At 23.1% G+C, this 24,386-nt stretch overlaps 8 protein-coding genes across 8 annotated transcripts; 3 read left to right on the forward strand and 5 right to left on the reverse strand.

Annotated features, from left to right (window-relative positions):
* Window positions 1-84: 84 nt before the first annotated feature.
* Window positions 85-1,266, reverse strand: PBANKA_1404900 (26S protease regulatory subunit 10B, putative; the record flags this gene model as incomplete). Its single annotated transcript, XM_034567367.1, has 1 exon — window positions 85-1,266. One exon carries the CDS (start codon window positions 1,264-1,266, stop codon window positions 85-87), a length of 1,182 nt encoding a protein of 393 aa, XP_034423871.1.
* Window positions 1,267-4,154: 2,888 nt separating this feature from the next.
* Window positions 4,155-7,928, forward strand: PBANKA_1405000 (MORN repeat protein, putative; the record flags this gene model as incomplete). The annotated part of the gene is made up of 1 exon (XM_034567368.1): window positions 4,155-7,928. One exon carries the CDS (start codon window positions 4,155-4,157, stop codon window positions 7,926-7,928), a length of 3,774 nt encoding a protein of 1,257 aa, XP_034423872.1.
* Window positions 7,929-8,796: 868 nt separating this feature from the next.
* PBANKA_1405100 (V-type proton ATPase subunit H, putative) lies at window positions 8,797-10,612 on the reverse strand (the record flags this gene model as incomplete). Its single annotated transcript, XM_034567369.1, has 3 exons — window positions 8,797-9,208; window positions 9,381-10,273; window positions 10,550-10,612. The coding sequence occupies 3 exons, from the start codon at window positions 10,610-10,612 to the stop codon at window positions 8,797-8,799; spliced, it is 1,368 nt and encodes a 455-aa protein (XP_034423873.1).
* Window positions 10,613-12,073: 1,461 nt separating this feature from the next.
* On the reverse strand, window positions 12,074-13,515 carry PBANKA_1405200 (conserved Plasmodium protein, unknown function; the record flags this gene model as incomplete). Its single annotated transcript, XM_034567370.1, has 4 exons — window positions 12,074-12,140; window positions 12,321-12,383; window positions 12,551-12,606; window positions 12,715-13,515. The coding sequence occupies 4 exons, from the start codon at window positions 13,513-13,515 to the stop codon at window positions 12,074-12,076; spliced, it is 987 nt and encodes a 328-aa protein (XP_034423874.1).
* Window positions 13,516-15,395: 1,880 nt separating this feature from the next.
* Window positions 15,396-16,514, reverse strand: PBANKA_1405300 (RED-like protein, putative; the record flags this gene model as incomplete). The annotated part of the gene is made up of 1 exon (XM_034567371.1): window positions 15,396-16,514. One exon carries the CDS (start codon window positions 16,512-16,514, stop codon window positions 15,396-15,398), a length of 1,119 nt encoding a protein of 372 aa, XP_034423875.1.
* A 977-nt stretch (window positions 16,515-17,491) lies between these two features.
* Window positions 17,492-19,167, forward strand: PBANKA_1405400 (U1 small nuclear ribonucleoprotein A, putative; the record flags this gene model as incomplete). Its single annotated transcript, XM_034567372.1, has 2 exons — window positions 17,492-18,839; window positions 19,109-19,167. 2 exons carry the CDS (start codon window positions 17,492-17,494, stop codon window positions 19,165-19,167), a joined length of 1,407 nt encoding a protein of 468 aa, XP_034423876.1.
* A 66-nt stretch (window positions 19,168-19,233) lies between these two features.
* On the reverse strand, window positions 19,234-20,333 carry PBANKA_1405500 (exosome complex component RRP40, putative; the record flags this gene model as incomplete). The annotated part of the gene is made up of 3 exons (XM_034567373.1): window positions 19,234-19,299; window positions 19,460-19,544; window positions 19,735-20,333. 3 exons carry the CDS (start codon window positions 20,331-20,333, stop codon window positions 19,234-19,236), a joined length of 750 nt encoding a protein of 249 aa, XP_034423877.1.
* Window positions 20,334-21,458: 1,125 nt separating this feature from the next.
* On the forward strand, window positions 21,459-24,092 carry PBANKA_1405600 (U3 small nucleolar RNA-associated protein 6, putative; the record flags this gene model as incomplete). Its single annotated transcript, XM_034567375.1, has 1 exon — window positions 21,459-24,092. The coding sequence occupies one exon, from the start codon at window positions 21,459-21,461 to the stop codon at window positions 24,090-24,092; it is 2,634 nt and encodes an 877-aa protein (XP_034423878.1).
* Between the last annotated feature and the right edge of the window lie 294 nt (window positions 24,093-24,386).

Here is a 24,386-nt window from a genome sequence, read left to right on the forward strand (position 1 = left end):
CAAAATTGCAAAAATTATTATAATAAAAGCAGCTCATTCGTTAATTTATTTAAGCAATTAGGAGATTATCTCTTTTTTTTGTTTTTATATTTTTTCATATTCTAGTTTCCCTTCTAATTTTTTGGCTTCGTTAATTTTTCGAGCAGCTTTATAAAAATCTTCCTCAATAACATAATCACGCATAGCCCTGATAGCAAACATTCCTGCTTCAGTACAAACATTCCTTAAATCCGCTCCGTTAAAACCTTCACATAATCGGCAAACAGACTCATAATCTATATCCCCCATTTTAGTCATTTTATTTGCATGTATTTTCAAAATTTCAATTCTTGCCGTTTCATTTGGTAAAGGAATTTCAATTTTTCTATCTAATCTTCCAGGCCTAACCAAAGCAGGATCTAATACATCAGGTCTATTAGTAGCCATAATAATTTTAACATTTCCCAACTCTTCAAAACCATCTAAATGATTTAATAACTCCATAAGTGTTCTCTGAATTTCTCTATCAGCAGAAGTACCTTGAGAAAATCTTCGTCCACCTATGGCATCAATTTCGTCCATAAATATAATACATGGTTGGTGCTCTTTAGCATATGTAAACATTTCTCTGATAATTCTAGCACTTTCACCAATGTATTTATCAACTATAGATGAAACAACTATTCTCATAAAATTGCAATTAATATTAGAAGCCATAGCTCTTGCTAATAATGTTTTTCCTGTCCCTGGTGGACCGTATAATAAAACACCCTTAGGAGTTTTAATTCCTACTCTTTTGAATAAAAATGGATTTAATATTGGTAATTCAACTACCTCTCTCATTTGCCTTATTTGTTCACTTAATCCACCTATTTGGTTATAATTTACTTTATTTGTACTATTCTCACCCTTATCTATATCACTTATCATATTAAATACTAATGGATCTACTTCACATGGTAATCTTTTCATTACTGTTAATGTTGTCATATCTAGTGATACTCTTGTACCAATCTCTAACTTACTTTTATTTATTTTTGACTTACACCCCACTACATATCTGGGTCCGCTTGATGCTTTCACAATAAACTTATCATCTTCTAATTGTTTTAACACTTGTCCTATTATTTGGCCTACACTTTGTAAGGCTTTTAAATTATCTTCTGTTTTTTCATATTTTTTATTCAATTCTTTTATATCTAACCTTAATTTTTTTACTTTACTTTCTATTTCTCTATGTTCTATTACTTTTTTCACATACAATCTTACGCTCTCTTTATTATCCATCCTGCACACACATGAAAAAAATAAATAAAAAATAATGAAATAAAAATAATAAAAGTTTATAATTCTAATTCTTGCTACCCTTAGCAGTGTACATTGAATATATTATATCTGCAAACCCATGAGGTGTTTATGCAAATATTATTAATTCGTGCTACGCATACATATAATGATCACTTTTCACAATGCGTAATAAAAAAAATTATTTCCTTAACAACATAAAATACTGCATATTGCTAAATATACACATATTAATCTTTAATTTCATACCTTCCACACTATTTTTTTGTTTGTTTTTTGCGGTTCCTTTGTTTTTAATCATTAAAAAAAATACAATATGTTTTTTTTCTACTTATATTGTATCTTTTCCTTTTAGTCATATATATATTTTTTTTTTTTGATTGTATCATTTATATTTTGCAGTTATTTTATTTTCGTAATTAAATCATTTATTTTTGTATTATGTCACTTATTTTTTGTAATATATATCACTTATTTTTCTTTATTATGTCATTTATTTTGGAAATTATAAAATAAAAAATATGTTATATATGAATATATTTTTTTCAATATAAGTACAATATCTGTAGTTTCTAGAATTAGAAAAAAAAATCGTCATCAATTATGTATATATTATTCATAAGATTCATATATGCGCATTATATGTGTGTCATGTATCCACGATACATAACATAGCTTAAAAAACTATAATTTATAGTTTTGTGCTAAAAAAGATGATACAATTAACATTTTTTAATTTTAAAGTGCTATTTTCAATATTATAAACGTAGTTTATTCGAAATATATTTTTTTTTAATTCCGGATTTTATGTAATGTTTTTCATAAATAGTGTATATATATGTTTGCATAAATGCTTAATACGAAGTTATATCAGGGATTTTTTTATGTATAATGCCGATCAATAATTATTTCATAAATGGTACTTTACATTTGTGTTATTTTTGTTATATAATACCTATTATTTTGTTTATTATTTATATTATTTTATTTAGGATTATTTTCGCTGTATAAAAAATAGGTGCATGTGATTAAGAATAATAAAAAATTTTAAAGGGTGCCAACAAAATATATAAAAATCATAAGACAAAATAAAACGAAATAAATAGCAATTTAACGGGCATTCTAAAATATTATAGCCAATTAAAAAATTAGAACATTCTTAAAATTCTTTTCATAGTTTCTTATCGTTCATGTATGCATAAGATATTACCATTTTTCATTTCCCATATATAACACTTATATAAAATAAGTTATACCATTTTTATGGGGCATGTAAAACCACTTCAAAAAAATAACCCAAAATAATAAATTAGACACAACAAAAGAAAGAAAAAGCATGTTGAGAACAAATTATAAAAATTTATAATCTATGTAATCCTAAATTCATGTACTAACATTTTCCTATGTGAAAATACATATTATTCTAAACTTTTTTATGCACAGAAAATTCTGTACTTATATACATGGATCTTTATTCCATCATTTAATATGTTTTTTTCGAAATCGGAATTCATATGAGGTGTGTAGAAAAAACATTTATATTCACAAATAAATAACGTTTACAATTTTGAAGTGTTTGACATATAAGCAATTTCCTATGTTCATGTTTTAATAGGCGAAATGGTTATATATCATTGTCTATTTTTAATTAAGCCCAACAAAGTTTATATGTATCGATAAAATTAATACTTTCATTTTTCATTTTTTTTTAAATCATTTCGTTTTAGTAAGCATAACGAAATGCCACACATTTCTACTATTTTATATTCACTGTTTATAAATATAGGGAATAACATTGTGAAATTCTTTTTTATGTTGCACATACAATGAGTATGGTTCTACATAGCTAGCCATAAATAAAATATTCACTTCTTAACATTTGCAATATTATTACTAACATTAAAAATAATATTAAATCTATTAAATAACTTTATTTTAGCAGCTAGTGTGGAATTGAATCTTATTTTTAGGGTGAATTACATTTGTTCTATACTTATTAAAAATAAGCTTAAAAAGAAAACATAAAAAGAAAAAGATAATATTTTTTTATTGTCTCCTTTCATAGAAGCATTTAAAACTATAAAAATGTTAAAAGGCTTACTACTTAAATATCAAAATTAGGAATTATTATTTTAAAAAGTCAAATGAAATAATAAACTATATTTTTAAAAATTTATGTTAAAAATTTGCGATTTTATAATCCATTTTAAACACACTTTAAAAATGTGCAATGTCCAAAAGCAGCAATTATTATATCTACTATAATATAAATAATATTAACAATACTATAAGTATTAATGTATATAGAATGTGTATAAAATGAATGTTAAAAATAAAATAGTTATGCAAAAATATAAGCTCCTCATAATATGTGCATTTAAAAATAATATGATAAATACCTGAATTTGTCTACATTTTTTTTATTGAATTATCAATTATAGTGGTGAGAGAAAAAATAAATAAAAATAAAAATGGCACAATATGAGAACAAGGAATTTGTTTTTCCTTTTGAATGTATGTCTTATTATTTTTTTTGAAATATTATAAATATATTCCTGAACCATTTTTATAAAAGCCTTATTATAATGCAAATTGATTAAAATTTATTTTAATACATTATTCTATTATTACATTTGAAAATATAATTTCATATAATAAGTCTATGCATTTAAAAAAAATCAAGACATCCAATTAAGAAAACAATGAAATGATAATACTCATCCATGCAGCCATATCTCCTTTCATAAACAATTATCCCATATAGTAATTTCAAGGAAAGAAACGGATATTTTTAATATTTTTTCCTATTATTTTTTTGTGTGTGCAAGAAAGGATATCACGGGCTCCTCATTTTAAGAACCAGCATAGTAATGGATCTATTTATAGATAAACAAAAAGAATTAGAAATAAACAATTATAATAATACTTGCATTTTGGACAATATTCACAGCCCTATTCAAAAATATAATAATGAAAATGGTGGGGAAAAAGAGGAATATAAGGATGATAAATTATTACCTTGCTATATAGAGATAATAAATAATGACTTAATTATATATTTTTTTGATAAATATAATAATAGCATATCATGGAAAATCGATAAAGGATATTATTTACTCAAAATAACAGACACGGCTGATGTTTATGATGAAAATAAAAACAAAATAATATATAATCAAAGATCTAAAACCAAAGATTTTTATAAATATTCATTTACTGAAAACATATATTTAAGTAGTAATTATGATGATAGTAGTAGTTCCTTGCTTACATCATTTAATAAAGGGAACGATGCTGATAATAACAATTATATGCCTACTGAAAGGATAGAACAAGCAAGAATTCGAAGAAGAAAAAAAAAAAAAAAAAAAAAAAAAATCGAAGATCTAAATAAAGAACAAATGCACAATTCCGATATGCTGAAGCCTAATAACGATGAAATACGAACAAATTCTCTTTTTACGAATTCTGAAATAAATGGATTGGTAAAAATTTTATATATTTTTTCAGATTGCTTTTTTAATTTAAAAGATTCTTTAAAAAAAAATTCATGTATTTTCTATATGTGTCAAAGAGAATACCTTTATGAAAATGATTTTTCATGTGATAATGAAGTAAGTAATATCCAAATAGTTATAAAAATAAAACAATCAATTATTCCTAAGCTAAGGGGTGAAATAACTATTAATTATGACAAATTTAATAACCTAAACGAAACAAATAAGATTTTAATTAAACAAAAATTAAAAGAAATTTCACTAAATATATTTAAAATATACAAATATAATGATAACATAATAGAAGACATGTTTTACGTCGATGCAAAAAGTCAGCATATACAAATAAATCTAGAAAATGAAAATAATAAAACTATATTTTATATTAAACCCTCTAATCATATTTTTCAAAATGAAATCTTATGTTCAAGTTATAGTTTTAATGTAAAAAGGGAAATGAGACCAAGAAAAGACAATTGGTATGAATTAAATATATTTACCCATTACTATTACAAACAAAAAGTAGATGAACTTATCGAAAATTATAATAATGTCGAAAATACAATAAAATCACAAAGTAGTACTGTTACAGATGACAGGCATATTAGAAGCGAAGAATTTAGCAACCTTGATGGATATAAGGTATCATCAGATGAAAAAACAATTGAAGGTTATAATGAAAACGAATATAAAGACGATGGAAATACATGTAAAACTTCTGAAATGAAACAATATAATCAAGCAAAAAAAGTAGACATTTCTAATGAAAATAGTAATGCTGATAAAAATGAAGGAAAATATAAATTTTCAAATATATTAAGAACCATAGAGCGAATGAGAACAAGTACATTTTTTAGCGGGAAACCTAGTGAAGACCCCACAAAAATTGTACACAAAGAATTAATATTTTATAATAAAAATAAAGAAATGTTTTGCAGATATGTAGGTAATATTAAAAATAAATTATATAATGGGAAAGGAAAATTATATGACAAATGTAATAGTTTAATATATGATGGAGACTGGCTAAATTCAGAAAAAAATGGAAAAGGAAAATTATTATTCAAATATTTTAACATTTGGTATTTATATGAAGGGGAATTTTATCGCGATGAAATAGTCGGCAAGGGTATCATATCATTAATAGATAAAGAATATGTAAAAGGAATAGAAACAAATAAAATTAATAAATTATGCCCCTTACTTATTAAAACCAATTTTTCCAATAAGCACAAAAATGAACATAAAAATAACAAACAAAATGAAAAAACTAAGCATAAGCAAGATGAACCAGCTTTTGATAAAAACTTATTATTACAAATAGAAAAAACAGCTATGGCTAGCTACAGCTCGACTAATAATGTTGATTTTTGGGAAAAAGAAATTATAGATATTTATTTCCCATATTTAAAAAAATGGGATATCTACTCATTTTATTGTTCAAGTAATATAGAAAATATAAAAAAGAAAAAAGACATTTTCGAAGCCAACCAATATAACTTTAAAAATGCAATTGGATATCCATCTTTTGAATTTAAAAGTGGCTATAATGAAACTGAGGAGGAGGAATATCAAAGTGATTCAACAATAGATGAGGTGTACCGTTCTAATAGTGGTGCAAATATGAAAATGGAAATCAAAAATAATGCCGAATATCAAAATCATAGAGGAAATGATCAAATTAATAATGCAAAAGAATCACGTTATTATGAGTATATACCACACGAAAATAAAAAGTTAACGAGTGAAAATTTCCCAAAATTTTATGAAAATACGAAAAAATGGACGGAAGAAATTTTTTGCAGCAATAATGAAACATCGAAATTACAAAAAGACTTTTTTGAATGTATGAAAAACAATAATGAATTAAAATTGTATTATCCCATACTAAGTAAAACTATAGGATTAACAAAAATTATTTATGCTGATAAAAGTGAATATTTTGGACCAATAAACAATAAAGGAGAACCAAATACCAACGAAAAATTCCCTAAAGGCTTTTTCAATAATGAACATTTTTTTTATGAAGGTGAATTAAAAAATTTTTTACCTCATGGTTATGGTATATTAAAAAATAAAGATAATAATAAAAATTCATATATTGGATTTTGGAAAAATGGATATAGAGAAGGAAATGGAACATTAAACATTAGGAATAAAAAATATGTTATACAAGGGAATTTTGCAAAAGATCAAATTCATGATAACATTAATATATATGTTAAAGATGAAAAAATATCAAAAATACAAATATCAAATATAAATAAAAAGTTTAAAAAAATGAAAATATTTTTTAGAAATGGATATATATTTTATGGCCATTTTTCCAAAAAATATCAAAGAAATGGATTAGGGATACTAATTGACACTAATAATAAAATTTTATATCATGGCTATTATAAAAATGATGTAATTGATAAATTTTGTTATATATTAAGACATAAAGACAATACCATTTATTGTGGTAACCTACAACGAGGTTTCAAAAAAGGTTTTGGGAAATTATATTATGAAGAACAATTAAAGCTTAATGATCAACATGAATTTAATTTAAGTCTATCAGATACTAAGACATTGGCAAGAAAATTGGAGGCATATGATGGAATCGATATTAATACAAATATACCATTTAATGTTCCTTTTGATTCTAACCATACTATATATATTGGATATTGGAATAAAAATAAAATTTCGCATTTTGGCTCTTGTAATTTAAAAAATGGAATATATAAAGGGGACATTAATCAATCAAAAAAAGACGGTATCGGTGTATATATATACAAAAAAAAAAAATCAAATAAAAATAAAAATAGATATATTTTGTCATATTTTAAAAAAGATAAAATTCATGCTATGGGAAAATATTATAATGAATATGATAAATTAAAAGTTTATCAATTTGAAAAAGAACAAATAAAACAAGCAACAGATGCATGCCATAAATTATTTCGTAAACAAAAAATAAACCCTGATATTTTTAAAACGGACAAATTGCATATAAATCATGAGCATGATGCCTATATAAATGTTACACTAACAGATATATTATCAAGTATCATGTCTGATGTTTTTGATCAATCTACTAGTTTTATAAATTATTTGCATCGCCCTTTTAAGTTTGACTTGAACTATTTCTTGAAGAAATGATATTAATAATAATACAGCATTAATACTTTAAAAATTTATTTATTAAGAAGCCTCTTTATTTGTCGATTTTTCCACTTTAGACCTTTCATTTATTTTTCGAATTTTCTATTTTCTGTCAACGAAATGTTTCGCGCGTTCACTATTATTCTCGCGAATTTCACTTTTTTTTTTGAAATTTCATTTTTTGATATCTACATAATAAGTTTAATATTAGCCATTTTTTAATACATAGACTAAAAGATAATGTGTAAACATATACTATGTTTTTACGATTTAATTAGGCATTAACGTATAGCATAAAAAATATAATAAATAAAAATTATTTCACTGTTTAGCTCTTTCCATTAAACAAGACACACGTATGCATATATAGACACATATGTATGTACACTAATTTCAATTATTAATAATAACTTCATTGAAAATTAATAGGGGAAAAAATCAAATGAAAAATTAAAAATTGAAAAATGCATAAAAAAATAAATGTAGAGAAGGGTAAACCTGTGACATTTTTAAACACCAATCTAAAACGCTATTATGTTTTTATTTGGTATCACATGTTCAATACTATCTATATATTTTTAAATAAAACTTAAAAATTGATAAATTCGGTTTAATACATTAAATATAAAGAAAAAAATACATAAAAAAAAGTAATTTAATAAAATAATAGTAATTTGTTATTTTAAGGGATTACAGAATTTCAAATAAGCACTTATATTGCTTACTTTCAAAAAAAAATTATATGTGGGAGTATGAAAATGGAAATAATTTATAATATATTCATATGTTAGATCGTTTTTAGGTACTTTATTTTTTATCCCCACATTTTTATATTGCTAATTCCTTTTAGTACTCTTATATTTGGCTATTTTGTGTTTGATATACTTTGCCAGTTGTTCAACATAATTTTCTGAGCACATAATAGCGCTTCTCTAGCAATATCTCTATCTTTTGTTGCAATTAAGAGCATTACATTTTCTTTTATTTTAAATTTCTGGCATATATTTTTACCGTTTGGATATAATCTAGCAAATTCGCCAATATCAAAGCATGCCACTGCGGCAGTTACATTATCTATTTCTTCTTTTGTTTCATTCGATTGCGGTTTCTGTAGTATGCTATGTGCATATTTTTTTATTATATCTGCTAATTGCTGTATGGATTTAAATTCATCCTTCTCGAATTGCATCACATTTTCTAGCCAGAATTTTTCTGTGTGCAAAATAGACCATTTTAGTTTTCCATTTGAGAGCTCATGACAATATCGCTCGAAATTGCTACAAAAAAGAAGAAAACATAATAAAATTATAATTAAAAAATAATGCCAATAACAAATATTAAATATCAAAAACATCGAAATTAGTTAATATCGTAACCTATCCGAATATAAATTATCATTATCTATAGTTATATCTTTTCGGGACTATAAAACAAATGAATCAGTATTACCTGTAATTTTTAACACGCTGATCCAACTTATGTAAAAGCTGAACTATGGTATCATATATGTCGTTATCTCTCCATTTATCATATTGTAAAACAGTTAATGTTTGTATTATATTGTTATCAACTACAATTTCAAAACAATCATCCATATGAATTATATTTTTAATGATATTAAGGGATACTCTTAATATTTTTTCAACTCGACATTTTTTAAATAAATTTATAATAACTGAAATAATGTTATTTTTATATAATTTTTTAATGAAAAAATCTTTAAATGTAAGTAGCCATACACAAAAAACAGATTTATATTGCTTATTAGCATTATTATTGGCTACATCTAAGTTTTTATTTAGTATTGTTAAAAATTGTTCTAATTCATATATATCTTTTCTATATTCATCTATTTTTAGTATATTTATGAATATATCCAATTTACCTTCTTCAGTTACATTAAAAAAATCAATTTTTAAAATAAAATTTCTTATATCCATATCTGTGAAATAATTATTGTTATAGCAAAAGCTACCTGACAATAAGAAAGAGCTTTTATCAGTTATATAAGTATCGTTATGTGTGCACAATTTCATTAAATGAGAATATACTTCTTTACAATCCAATATACTTAATATATAACTATAAGAACTTCCATCATTTCTTATAATTTCATAAAAAATTGTTAGCACATATTGAATTAAATGGGCATTAAAATCGTTTTTTAAGCAGTTAAATAATACACTAACGATCATAGAATTATCTTTGAAATAATCAAACTTTTCCTTTTTGTTCATATCATGAAATTTTTTTAATAAATCGACTTCTTCTTCGGACAATATATTGATATCCTTGTATTTGTCATAACATGGCATAGTATTTAAAATCGAATCATTTAATATCTACATAAAGAAAAAAAACAAAAGCATGAATATTGCATATGCACGTTTTAATCCTCAGTTTATTTCATCCCAATAATTAATGTAATACTTATTGTTTTTTATGGAAAATAAAACTGCATTTCCACACTATAAAGTAAAAATCGGTCTTATATAACAAATGCAGTTCATACAAACATGTAACCACGCATTCATATATTGCACATATTAGTTTTCTCTCATTTTTTTTTCATTATACACAAATGATACATATTCATTTTTTCAAAAATTATTTCTTACTTCATTTTTTTGTTCAGATTCTACAAATTTCCTAATAACGCTTATCCCATTATCATTTGCCATTATTTATTTAAAAAAAAAGGTACTAAAAAATAATAATAATAATAATAATAATAATAATAATAATAATAAAACAACTTTAAAGACGTAAAATAAAGATTAACTATATTATGATTTTGTAAACAAATTAAACTCTTTTCGTAATATTTTGAAATGGAAAAGAAAAGGGAAGATTAAAATCACTAAATTTAATTATTATACATTATATATAAATAATATCATTATATATAATTTATTATATTACATAAACTTCATTTAGTTTGAAATTTAATTTATAATCGCGTCGTAAAGCCAAATAAAAAATATAAAATAATTCATCATATGTATATATACATGTAAATATCACAAAATAAAATTAATAAAATATTACACAAATTGGAAAATGCGTTCAATAGGATAAGCATATGCAAATAGCTATGAATATCATGGTATTATAGTATGTATATTATATATATATATAATATACATTTTTTACAAAATAATGAAATAAATTAACACATAATAAACATACTATTGCGCCATATATATTTTTTTTATCAGAATAAAATAATATTGGATAATAAATAATGAGGAACAAAATATTCAAGCCTATATATTATATTTTACATATATAATATTTATGATTATTTAAATCTATTTGAAAAAAAAAACCTTTCAATTTTCCATTCTAAATATTCTCAATAAAGTTCTTATTTATTTGTTTATTATTTGTATACGGTAGCCTTATTTTTTTTTAATATAGCAGATAAGTTATACATTGTCCCGTTGTTTGATTAGCTTGTATCCGCATTTATTTTTTAAACGGTATTTGTTAAATAAAACAATGATTAAATCATGTAACTTGAGAAAACAATGAAAAAAAATGCAATAAATGATTAGTTAAATGGAATGCTTCGGAACCAATGGATTAATTAAACCCTTACATTGTTTCTTTAAAAAAACGTGATTTTATTTATTAAATGTAACACGCTTACCTGTTATATACACAAATATATTTTTTATAAACTTGTTCATGTGTTTACCAAAATAAAAGGTTTTATATGAAGAAAAAACAATACACCAAAATATATTGAATCATAATAGAGGTACACAATTTTTTCAAAAATTGTCTCATATTTTTTTATTTCATTAATGTGCTATAACTTTATTAATATGAAAGTTCTTTTTATGTGTTAATACAAAAAAAGTATGAATTTTTCAATGAAAATGTTAAAGAAAAAAATGGGAAATTAAAACAAAACACATAAATATTAATAAATATATAAACATGTTATTATGAATAATTAAAAAAAAATAAAAAATTACATATTCACGCGCACAAAGCACCATATGTATGTTTTTATAAATGTTATATAAATATATATACTTATGTGTCATATATTATAATGATACTTCACGAAAAAATTGGAAAGGCGCCTATTTTCCTAAATAATTACTCCGATGCTATAATGTTTCCCTTTTTTTTTATCTCATCCATGTTTTGCTTGCATTATTTTTATTTTTTTCATTAATTGCAACCTGGATAAAATACCTATTGGCAGAATAAGCAAAATTACGCATATACACAATTATACATGACAAATTCGAATTTGTTATGAGCATATTTAGAAAGAAGCTCCAGCGCTTTCAAAAAATAATGCTTTAAAAGAATTTCAACTAATATCTCTATATATACACACGCATGTACACTTATAATGCCTTTCCTTCTTACTTGTAATGAGATGGTGTTTGCAAAGTAAAAAAACTGTTTTTTTTTCGGTAAGCTTGTGCCGATCTTATGTAGGGATGAAAAAATGCATTATATTTTAATTCAATAATGGGCATATAATTATTATATTTAAAAAATATATAATCCTGATTCCAGGAAAAATTACCAATGCACACATAAATACAATTATAAATGCAATACTAAATATGTTGCTGATTTAATATAAAAATTACTTTATTATTCTCCCCATGAATTGTGTTTCATTTAATTTCAGGAGCCTAAGAACATCCTTTTTAATTATAACAAAAAAAAATATAAAGAAATAACTAAACCCAAATAACAAAAAATAACTTAAAAAATACTAAAATTAAAAACAATAAATAGGCTTATAATTTACTTGATAATTTTTAACATGAACAAACAATTTTCCATAATGGGAAAACTTATTTATGACAACTTTTTCATCATTTTTTTCATCATATTTATATATAACTGCATGATTGGTTGATTTATCTGAATTAATTTGTATAATCTTATTCTTAGTATGATTTTCTAAAAATGTAACTAAATTTTCTGTCATACAATCAAAATGAATATTATGAAAATAAACATAAGTTATAATATGTTCAATTTCTTCGAATTTTATGTCTATTTGATCTATTGAATATTTATTTATATTTTCAATTATTTCGTTTGACGATTTTTCAATATCATCAATATCACCAATTTTGTTAATTTCGTTTTTATGTTCATCTATAGGATTACTATAATTATTTTTAATATCATTATTATTTTCTTCCTTTCCATTTTTATATTTCTGATTCTCTATATTATTATTAAAATCTTCAATATTGTCATTTTCTTCAATATCTTCGTCCTCATCATCACTTGGTATATCTTCGTCATCGCTACTCATCCAATCATAACGACGTTTTTTATTTTTATTATTGTTACCATCATTTATTGTATCCTCCATATTTTGCGATCCATCTTTATTTTCTTTGTTCTCTTCTTTTTCCACTTGATCTAACAATTCATTTTCCTTGTCACTTACCTCTTCTAATTGAATCTTATCATTTTCGTCTAAATTATTTAAATAGTCTAAATCGATATCTTCTGAATCGCTATCTAATTCTTCAACCCATTTTTTTTTCTTTTTTTGGGGTTGGGTATCACCAAGTTTCCTTTTCCCTAGCATTATCCTAACTTATTTATTCAAAATATTATTTTACATGTGTATGAGGTTATACTGGGTTTATAGACGTAAGTATGTATGAACATTCGCTTAAGGGTAAAAATCAGACCATTTTAACATATAAACACACATATAACAAAATTAACTAAATAAATGAATAATAATAAATATATTTATTTATTCAATACACGACAAACGTTTTTGAATTCATTATTTCATAAAAGTACTAATCTATACCAAATAGTGTGAATTATTTTAAAAATATGAAATGATTAAAAATTCTTTGAAAGTTGCATTAAACTGATAAGCTTGTGTATAAACATAAATCAGGCAGCAGCAAACAAATAGGGTTAATTACTCATTCTGGAAAAAATAAGTTTTATTACAAATGCATATAATAATATTTTTATATAAATGTTTATTATTTTAATTTAGTTCATATTTTCTTCACTTCAGTTCCAATATATTTTGACTTTTCTGATAAGCTTTACCAATATTTATAAGATAAATATTATTTTATTCGCTATTTAATCCTTTTAAGCAATCATAAAATGTACGATAATAATAAAATAATAATATAAAACAATAAAATATGCCGCCTTATATGCTACATACATTTTTAATATAAAATAGTATATAAACATGCAATAAATTTAATGAAGCACATATATACATATAAATATATTCATATATTTTATGCGTTTGATTTTTTATTATTATATTTAAATGCATTTTTTATGAATTTATTTTGCAATTTTATTCATATTTTATCATTTTGAATAGTAAACACAGTTTCTTAAAAAATAAATTTCTTCACAAATTGAGTCTAAACTATCAATACCATATATATGATATTTATAATTGTACATTTTTGTAAATTTTCAGAACATTTCATCAAAGTATTTTAACCTTCCATAAAAATTCTTCAATATCATATTTACTTTTTAAACATATTTTTTCGTGTACTCATATTTACATATATATTTATATTATTAATTTATCCTTAATATTTAATACTAAAAAAAGAAAAAGGGGGAAATAAAAGTGCCTGTAGCTAGCATTGCCAAAAAATATATATACGAAATAATTTATCAAACGAATTTGTTTTAAAATATTATATTTTTGTGATTATATAATTCTTTGAAGGTTTAATTTTTCCATATAATATCGATAAGGAATTTATATGTGGAATGTTTATTTTTAACAAACGCATTTATTTATCATATATACTTTTTTATAAATCATCCTCGTGCATATATAAGTACATTTTATTAATAAAAATTAACCTATTTATTTATTTGGTTAGGATATTTTACTCATTGTCTTTTAAATAAAAAACATTAAAAGAGATATTGATTTGTGATAAATCAGCATTATATAATTGTTTCCGGTTGAAATATTTCTTAAAAAAATTTGAAGAATATATAGTGCTATATTATAATGGTCAAAATTACTAAAAAAATGTGGGGGAAATAAAAATAATAATAAAACAACATAAATGTAGATAAAAAAATATCAATGATAATATTATTACTTCCATTAGTACTACTTCGAATAATCATACTAATTAAAAGGTAAAAATAAAGGCTAAATAAAAAGACAATCCTTAATAGACATGAACATACAAAAAATAACTTATATATGTTAATTCTAAAACATCAAACAAAATATAAATTTATAAAAATAAAAATGAAGCAATAAATATAGCGTCATTCAAAATATTTATGAAACACGCTGTATATATAATGCCTCTAATGTTATAGACTGTATCTTAGTATTTTTTTTCGATATTTTGTTAATATATTTTTTTGAGAAATATACTATGACAAAAAATGAATAAGTAAAAGAAAATTAAGTAAATTGGATACAAAATAGCTACGCTTCTAATATCGAGGGTAGCATTCGTCGTACGTATCTGAAAAAATATTTCCCGTTAAACTGTTGTTATTTTTATTAGTAACATTGTTATTCATTTTTTTAATTATATTAGGGGGCATAAACAAGTTTGTATTATTTTCAAAATTTACATTATTTTTATTATTTTGAGATGCATTAGTTGTCACTATATTGTTACCGTCAGTAGCATCACTCATTTCCGAATCTGATTCATCATCATTGTTATTTTCAGATATCACTTCATCTTTCTTAATCTCTGTACCATCATTCTTAAAAATATCAATATCTTCTTCATCTTCATATTTAATTTGCTTATCATTAAAAAAAAATGTTGTTAATGGTCTTTTGGGCAATCTTTTGCTTTTTTTTTTTTTTCTATTTTCCATATGCCATTTAAAACAAATATCAAGTTCTTTTAAAATCGTGTCCTTTAAATAATATGTGTGACATACTTTTACATCATTTATATCATATATATATTTTATAGGTATGTCATTTTGTTCTATCTCTGAACTTATATTAAATTTATAGTTAATTGAATGGATACTTTTATTAAAATTTTTAAATTTCATATTATTCATAATATTATTATGTAAATTTTCGATTTTTTTTTTAAAATGAATGTTGTGTGGATGTTCATATAAAAAAAAATACTTGAATATTTGCTTTGATTCATGATTAAATGTTTTTATATTATTATATTTTTCAACAAATTTATTTCCTTTGGATTTTTCTTTTTCTGAATTTATTTTGTCAATTAATTTATTCCTTACTTTATTTAATAATAAAAAATCAAGGCCTTTAACCAAATGAGTATGCTCAACATCACCACCCATAAATTTAGATTCATCAATTGTATTATTTTCATTATTATATAGTACACTAGCATCTTCGATATCTTTTATTATTCCCTTTCTTCTCTCCTCAGCTCTGTCTCTATATTTTTGTTCTTCTTTTTCATCTCTTTTTTTTTTTAATAAATATTTCTGCTTTCTTTTTAATTTCTTTTCCTCTTTTTGTAACACTATTTTTTCCTTTTCTTTCTTTTCCTTTTCATAGTTGTCAAAAATGAGACGGAAATCGCTATTTGTGAGTTCGCTAGGCATTATTCATGGATATTTGTGTATATATGCAAAAAAATACACGTAACATATATATATTATTATGTGCTATTATTATGAGCCAAAACTATATAATGCATATCGTCAACCGATTGTAATTATCAGAATTCATACGGTCATTCTTTAGTATTAAAAAATATATATAATAAAAACTAAAAGTAATAAATATTAAATTGAACGAAAATGATGTGAAAAAATAAAAAATATAGATATGTGACGATAAGAGGAAATAATAATAGTCAACTCATATAGCATTAATATTTGTATGAAAAAAAAATTTTAAGTTTACATTAATATATACCATTATATGAGAAATTTACAAAAAATATATATTAAAAGTATACAAACTAGCAAATAAATATGTATATATATTTATGTTATACTTATGGCAATTTTTTATAAATGTATATAATAATTTCAATTTTTTTATTAACAAAATGAAAACGAAATGGGACGAAATAAAGTGAATTTCTATAAAACAAATCGTTGCGCATTCAATTTTTTTCTTCTAAAATTTCTTAGCGTTATTTTATATATGCATATTATTAGTATCACAATAAGAAAAAATATTCATCATATTTGTGATTCATGCATATATTGATTACATTTTTTTTCACACAAATTATTAAACTGAAAAAGTTTTTGTACAAATATATTTTTTTTTTTCATTAAACCTTTAATATTTCAAAGTTTATAACTATATATACCACAATATAATATCTAAGTTTCAAATACACTGCAAATTCCTAATTTGGTGTTAACAATTTCAAAGGGATACTCCAGGTATTTGTATGATATATTTGGAACTGCAAATTACTTACAAATTACTTGCAAATTTCATTAAAGTGATATATTATCAAGTTGTATTAATTATATCTCAGATAATCCTCACTATAACAATAGTATAGAAATACATAATATGTAAAATTTTTGAAAAAAAAAAGCATGAGAAATTAAAACAAATGAGTAGCAACGATTCATTAAATGAAACATGTTCCAATGATAACAATAAGGAAAATGCTCCGAATCCGGATGATAATAACTTAAATGAAGACAAAGATAATCCAAATAATGAAAATTCGGGCGCTATAAATATTAATAACTCAGAACAAATTAATAATAATGGCCGATTGAATAATGCTGGAAGCAGAAAATGGAGCTATGATATACCTCCCCCTCCAGATTCAAAAAAATACCCTAGCGAAAATAATAGCAACGATGATAGTAATAAAAATAATTCTATAAACTCACAAAATAATCCCATATTTACAAACGCAAATTATAATAACAAAATGATGAGCAATGTAAAGGGCATATATAATTCGTACCCTCAAAATATGAATACGCCAATGAATATGTTTCCCAATGCAGATGGGATGACAAATAATTTACCATTAGCAATGTATCAAAATGCCCATAATATGTTATATAATCCCATGAATTATATGAATAGTAAAACTTATTTAAAACTTTTAAAATATAACAAAGTAATAACAGCAGATCCTAATATCCCACCCAATGAAACATTGTATATAAAAAATTTAAATGATAAAATAAAATGTGAAGATATGAAAAAAAGTTTAAAAAACATTTTTAACCAATATGGGCTAATTGAAGATATAATTGTTATGAAATCTTTTTGGAGAAAGGGTCAAGCTTGGATTGTATATGATACCATCGAAAGTTCAACTAAAGCTTTAAATTCATTGCAAGGTTTTGTTTTATTCGGAAAAATTATGCAAATAAATTATTCACATAATAAAAGTGATGTGCATACAAAAAGAAATGGCACTTTTATAGAAAGATCAAAAGACCCCAAAAAACCTAAACAAATTATTGAACGAGAAAAAAAACAAAAAGAAATTTTTGAAAAAATGCAACAAAATTATTTTGAAATGCAAATAAACCATATTAAAGCTATGCATAATGATGAATTGGAAAAAAATAAAAATTTTGATTTAAGTCAAATGGATAAAGAAACATTAATAGCCCGAGCTCAGCAAAAAGCAATCGAAGAAAAAAAACGCAAAAAAGGTGAAGATCCCTTACAAAATAATGCTAATTACAATATTCCTAGTATTCATCCCCCCCATTTTTATGCTATGAATAGCTATGCACCAATTCAAAACAATCCTGTAATTCCATATAAAATATTATTTGTTGAAAATGTTGATGAAAATGTTAATACTGAAGCTTTTAATGATATATTTAAAGCCTTTTCAGGATTTGTTGAAGCCAGAATTATTCCACAGAGAAATGTTGCATTTGTTGATTATACAGACGAATCGTCTGCAACATCCGCAATGAAAGGTACATTATTTGAAATTTGCACGAATGATAAAATCACTTTCTTATATATTATTTTTATTTATTCATGTACATATTCCCTATTGGGATATACGACAAATTTTTAGTTATTTTAAAATGGAAAAATATTAACAATTGCGTAGCTTATGCATCCAAAAGCACATGCAAAATATATATAATGAAATAATTTACATATGATCATGCATGCATCATTTATTCTCTTCATATGCATACATATATACACATATTATTTTCGTTTTCCATTTTTTCAGCCTTGCAAAATTACGAATTACAAGGATCCAAATTAAAAATATCATATGCGAAACGATAACCTTTTTTGTTTTTGGGAATTATTTATAATTAAACAAAAAAATAAAAAACACCTGGCGATATATTTTCATATTTTATTTTTTACGTTCCCTTTTTTGTATAAATTATAAATCGACTTCCACAATACGGCCATCTAAAAAAATATTAAAATGAAATTTTTTTTTTATTTTTAAAAGTGCACACTTAAAAGAAAAAAACGCACAATACATGTAGAATGATTTCTCTATAAATATTTGCTCCACAATCTGTGTACATATAATGAGTATATATATTTGTATGTATGCACGTAGAACCTGTATATTTGTTTTTCCATAACAATGTTTTAATGCGCTGCGTATCATGTTTGTTTCCTGTGGGTCATTTGTTTTTATCCAAACCCTAATAAAAATAAAATATGAAAATAGATAATATAATCATATATTACCAAAATTATTATCTACATTTTTATTACAAATCTCACAGATATGCATATACTTTATATGTACATGTAAATTAATTTAACAAAAGCGAAATATAAATAATTCCGTATTATTTTATCTTGCTCTTATATATTTTTTTCCTATCTAACCATCCGTTGTGCCCTATAGCTATCTCATAAGGTACATCCTTCCCGATTAAATCTAAAATGTAGCATTTATCTCCTATTAAACTTTTTGCATATGATATATTAACAGCAAATAAAAAGCCATCGATTAATTCTCCTAAATAATTTTCATAGTTTATCCACGATTTTACATCTGCTGAGTTTATACAACTAGCTACAACCATATTGTTATCTAAATTTATTTTCTCTATAATCATATATAATAATGTACCATTTAATAAATTTGGGAAACTACTTTTTGAAGCATATTTAAAACTTTCAATTTTATGTATAATACATTCACAATTACTATTTATATCCATTTGATAATAGTCTAGTTTTTTGGATTTTACTATCCCTATAACTAAATCGCCAATCTTTGGTATGTATTTATGACTAGTATTCATAATATCATATTTGTACGGATAATAAGGTGTTTTTAACATAATACCTGAGCATTTACTTCTGTATAAATCTTCATATTCTTTATCATAAATCTGTTCAAAATTACTTTTGTTTACTTTTTTAATCTGATCATTATTTAGCTTTATATAATCTCCACTCAACACAATTCCATTCTTCATTGTGCTCGTTGTTACTTGTCAAAAATAATTATATAAATAAATGCAATAAAAAAATTTTCATTCATGTAAGAATATACATACTATACATATAACTTATAAAGGCGCTTCAAAGAATGCATATTCGATATGCATACAAATGATCCAGTATATAATTATTTATAATGTTTGCATACACTTAAATTTTGCATTTATTTATTTCCCCATTTTTCTAATATAATATTTGTTATTTATTTTTAAAAATGTATATATTTTTAATAAAAATATATTAATAAAAAATAGCTATATGACCATAAGCAACTATTCTTAGAAATATAAAACAAATGGGTAAAAAAAATTCACTCGCTTTATACGGTACATATTCATTCTATATATATGTTCTTTATATGCAGTCTTAATTTTTTTCCCATTTTTTATTTTATATATCTATAATTTTTATATTTTTTCAACGATTATTTTTACTTTTTTACATTATTATTTTTTTTATTTTTTTGTTTGCTTTCATTATATATTTTTTCTTGTCAAAATAATTAAAAATTACGCTTTCTACAGCCATTTAATTATATAATCATATTAAAATTATTAACAAAATGTTTTGAAAAAATATAGATATTTGGATTTTGCATAAAAGTTGCAAGTATAATTGGTTTTGCCTTATCAATAACAGAATAAATTATGGAAACAATCACAAAAAAAAATAAGTAATAAAATAAAAATAATAGTTATAATAATCAAAGCTGTAACAGTGACATACGATTTCCAAGTAACATTGAAGTAACAATAATAATAAATAAAATAGGAAATTTCGAACAGTTTTGCAAATTACCTTATTCTTAGTATTTAATAAATCGTCTTGAAACTTGTAAGACAAACTTCTACTATTATAAATTATCTGGGGAATGTATATATACAACTTTTTCCTAAAGCAACGTCAAAACGTTAAAATATCGCGTAATTTGACTATTTCTCACCGTTGTTACGGAATGGATTGTTAGGAATATTGGGAAGATATACGATTAAGGCCTTTGTATGGTTATATAATAAATATTAAAAATTATTTTGTAATTTATATTTACATTGGTACAAACATATTATATGCCCAATTTATTTGAATAAGGTGTGGGAACAATGATAAGTAGGGTATGTAATGTTCTTGAAAATATGGTATATGAGTTTACCGATCTGAGGAGAAAAGAATTATTTAGTGAAGGCGAAATAAAATCAATATTGAATAAAAGAAGGCATCATGAATACACAATTAATAGTTCAATGTCTATGTTAGTAAATTATATTTTGTATTTAGAATTTGAAATGAGCTTAGAAAATTTAAGAGTAAAAAGATTAACAAAAAAAAAAGAAGACCTTTTAAATGAAATTGCAGAATATACAAAATTAATAAAAACTTATCATACAAATATAAACAATTTTAAGAAAGAAATTACAAATACAAAATACCCTAAAGAAATTAAAATGCTAACGAAAAAAATAAATGCAAATGAAAATTATATTAAACAATATAAAAATAATATAGCAAAAGTTGAAAAAAAAATTGAAGTATTGTTACAACACAGTGTATCCGATAATTCATTAGTAAAAAGAATAATACAAATATTCCAAAAATGTCTAAAAAAAAATTATAATAATATCCAAATATGGTTATTATATTTTAATTTTTGTTTTTTAAAAAAAAAAAAAGACGAATTAGAAAAAGCTATATTAACAAGCTTGAAATATCATATGAATAATGAATTAATATGGATGTATTACCTTTATTATTTTTATAATATAAGGAAAAATATATTATATACAAGAAAGTTATATATAAGGGCTATGCTATTTGTTCCAAATAGCTTATATTTAAATGCTTTGTATTTTATTATCGAATTTGACATATTCTTTAAATTGTTAACAAATTTTAAATACCAAAATGATAACTCAAACAGCATCTTCAACAAAACTGGCAATGATAAGTTTGAAGATTTTTGCAAAGATCAAAAAAAGAACCTAACAAATGAATTGGGTGAAAATGATCAAACGACCAAATCTGAGAATGATATACTAAAAATGAATATCGATGAAAAAAATGAACAAATTTTACTTGCTGAAAAGGAACAAAAAGTAGAAGAATTTAATTACATCAAAGAAGAAGATAAATATGGATTAGATGTTCTAATATTTCTAGGCAAAAGATATATTCATATTTTTGAAAAAAATAAATATAATTTACACATATTTATAATATTACTTTTAAATATACTTTTTAAAATGGAAAAAAATGAGTGGGTAAAAAATTATGTTTTACAATATGAGGATTTTAAAAATTTTGTTTGGAATTCTATTGAAAATAATAAATTTGATCAACCATGTTTTTATTATTATTTATTTATTAATAAATGCACACAAATTTTTAATATAGATACACTCGAAGATAACGATTTTATACTTATGAAAAAATCCCTTTATGCACAATGTGGCAAGGATCCACTTATCAAAATAGAAAATATTAAAAAGTATTTTAACCATTCTCTAGTTAACCAATTATTAATTGAATTGTTCAATTCTTTTGACAATGAACTTATGATTTATCTATTTTGTCTTCTATTAGAAAATATATTTCAATTATTCTTTGAATATGATGACATCTCCGATGTTTTTAAAATCGACAGCATGAATAATACAGTCATCCTTCCAAAAAAAAATGATTCATCATCAGATATAATATCAGAATGGCCAAATGATAATATTATACATAATGAAAATTCTATTCATTTTCAAAATAAAGATAATAATAAAAACGATGAAAATAAAAAGGATATACTATTTTATATGAAAGAACCTTCATTGCCAAATTATAAAAATTTAGAAATATTTAAATTTTTAAAAGATGAAATATTTTTATGTGATAATAACCATAAGTTTTTTAAAATAAATATGGAATATATAAAAGAAAAAGATAAAGATACATACAAATTTTTACAAAAATTAAATTTTTTTCCTTCTGTCTGTTTATTTGAAAATAAAAGCTTATCGACACCTCCCAATAATCACATATATAACTTTGAAGAAAATAATAAAAACGAGGACATTATATCTTCTTTACTTTACTTCTTTTTATTTGATATGAGAAACATTAGAGAAAATCAAACAAGTCATACAAATAAAAACAACAATAAAAATAACCTCACACATACACCCCCAGACTCAATAAATTCAGTATCGAAAAAACGAAAAGTCACAAACAAATATGCAACTTTGGGAAGTTTAAAAAATAAAAAAGCTAAACAAAATAATCGCACAAATAAACTGAAAAGTGATAAAAATGACATTTTCGAAAGCGACAGCGATAATATGAGTAACAACAGTGAGAAGAGCGACAAAAGTGACGATAGCGATAGCGAAAATAGTACTTATCATGATAATGTATATAGTGAAAAGCAAGAAAGTATCGATGTTGATAAAGTTGATATAAATAAAACAGAAAATAATGATACAAAAAAAGATATTTTTATTATCGACGAATTATTATCATTACTTAATAGAGAAATCAATATATTCGTAAAAATGACAATCATAAAAACTGTGTTAAAGTTAATTATATTTTTAAATAACGATGAAATAGCCAATTACTTGTACATTAAAATAACAAAAGAATATCATAACGTCAAAAGTAGCACAAACGCTATGATCAAAAAGGGGATGGCTAGCCTGGTTCAAGTGTATGATAAAGTGTACAAAAATTCCCCCCAAAAAATAAATAAATAATAATGATAATAAAAATAAACGGAAAAAATTCATAATTAAAAAGAGACGAAAATAAAATATTTTTTCGTAAATTTGGAGTTTTTCATATATTTATATTTATTCATATATCCATACAGTGTGTCTATTTTTAAGCGCACCAAAATATTATTAATTTTATTGTTTTCCTTCTAAACTTATCCTTCTATTTGTTATTTTTAATATGTTTAAAACTATTTGAATATATAAAAAAACTCGTTTGCTCCTCATTTTATGAGAAGAATTTAAAATAATTTTAAGATAAAACAAAATTATAAG

Source organism: Plasmodium berghei (genome assembly GCF_900002375.2).
Source record: "Plasmodium berghei ANKA genome assembly, chromosome: 14".
In the NCBI taxonomy this organism is placed as follows: Eukaryota; Apicomplexa; class Aconoidasida; order Haemosporida; family Plasmodiidae; genus Plasmodium; species Plasmodium berghei.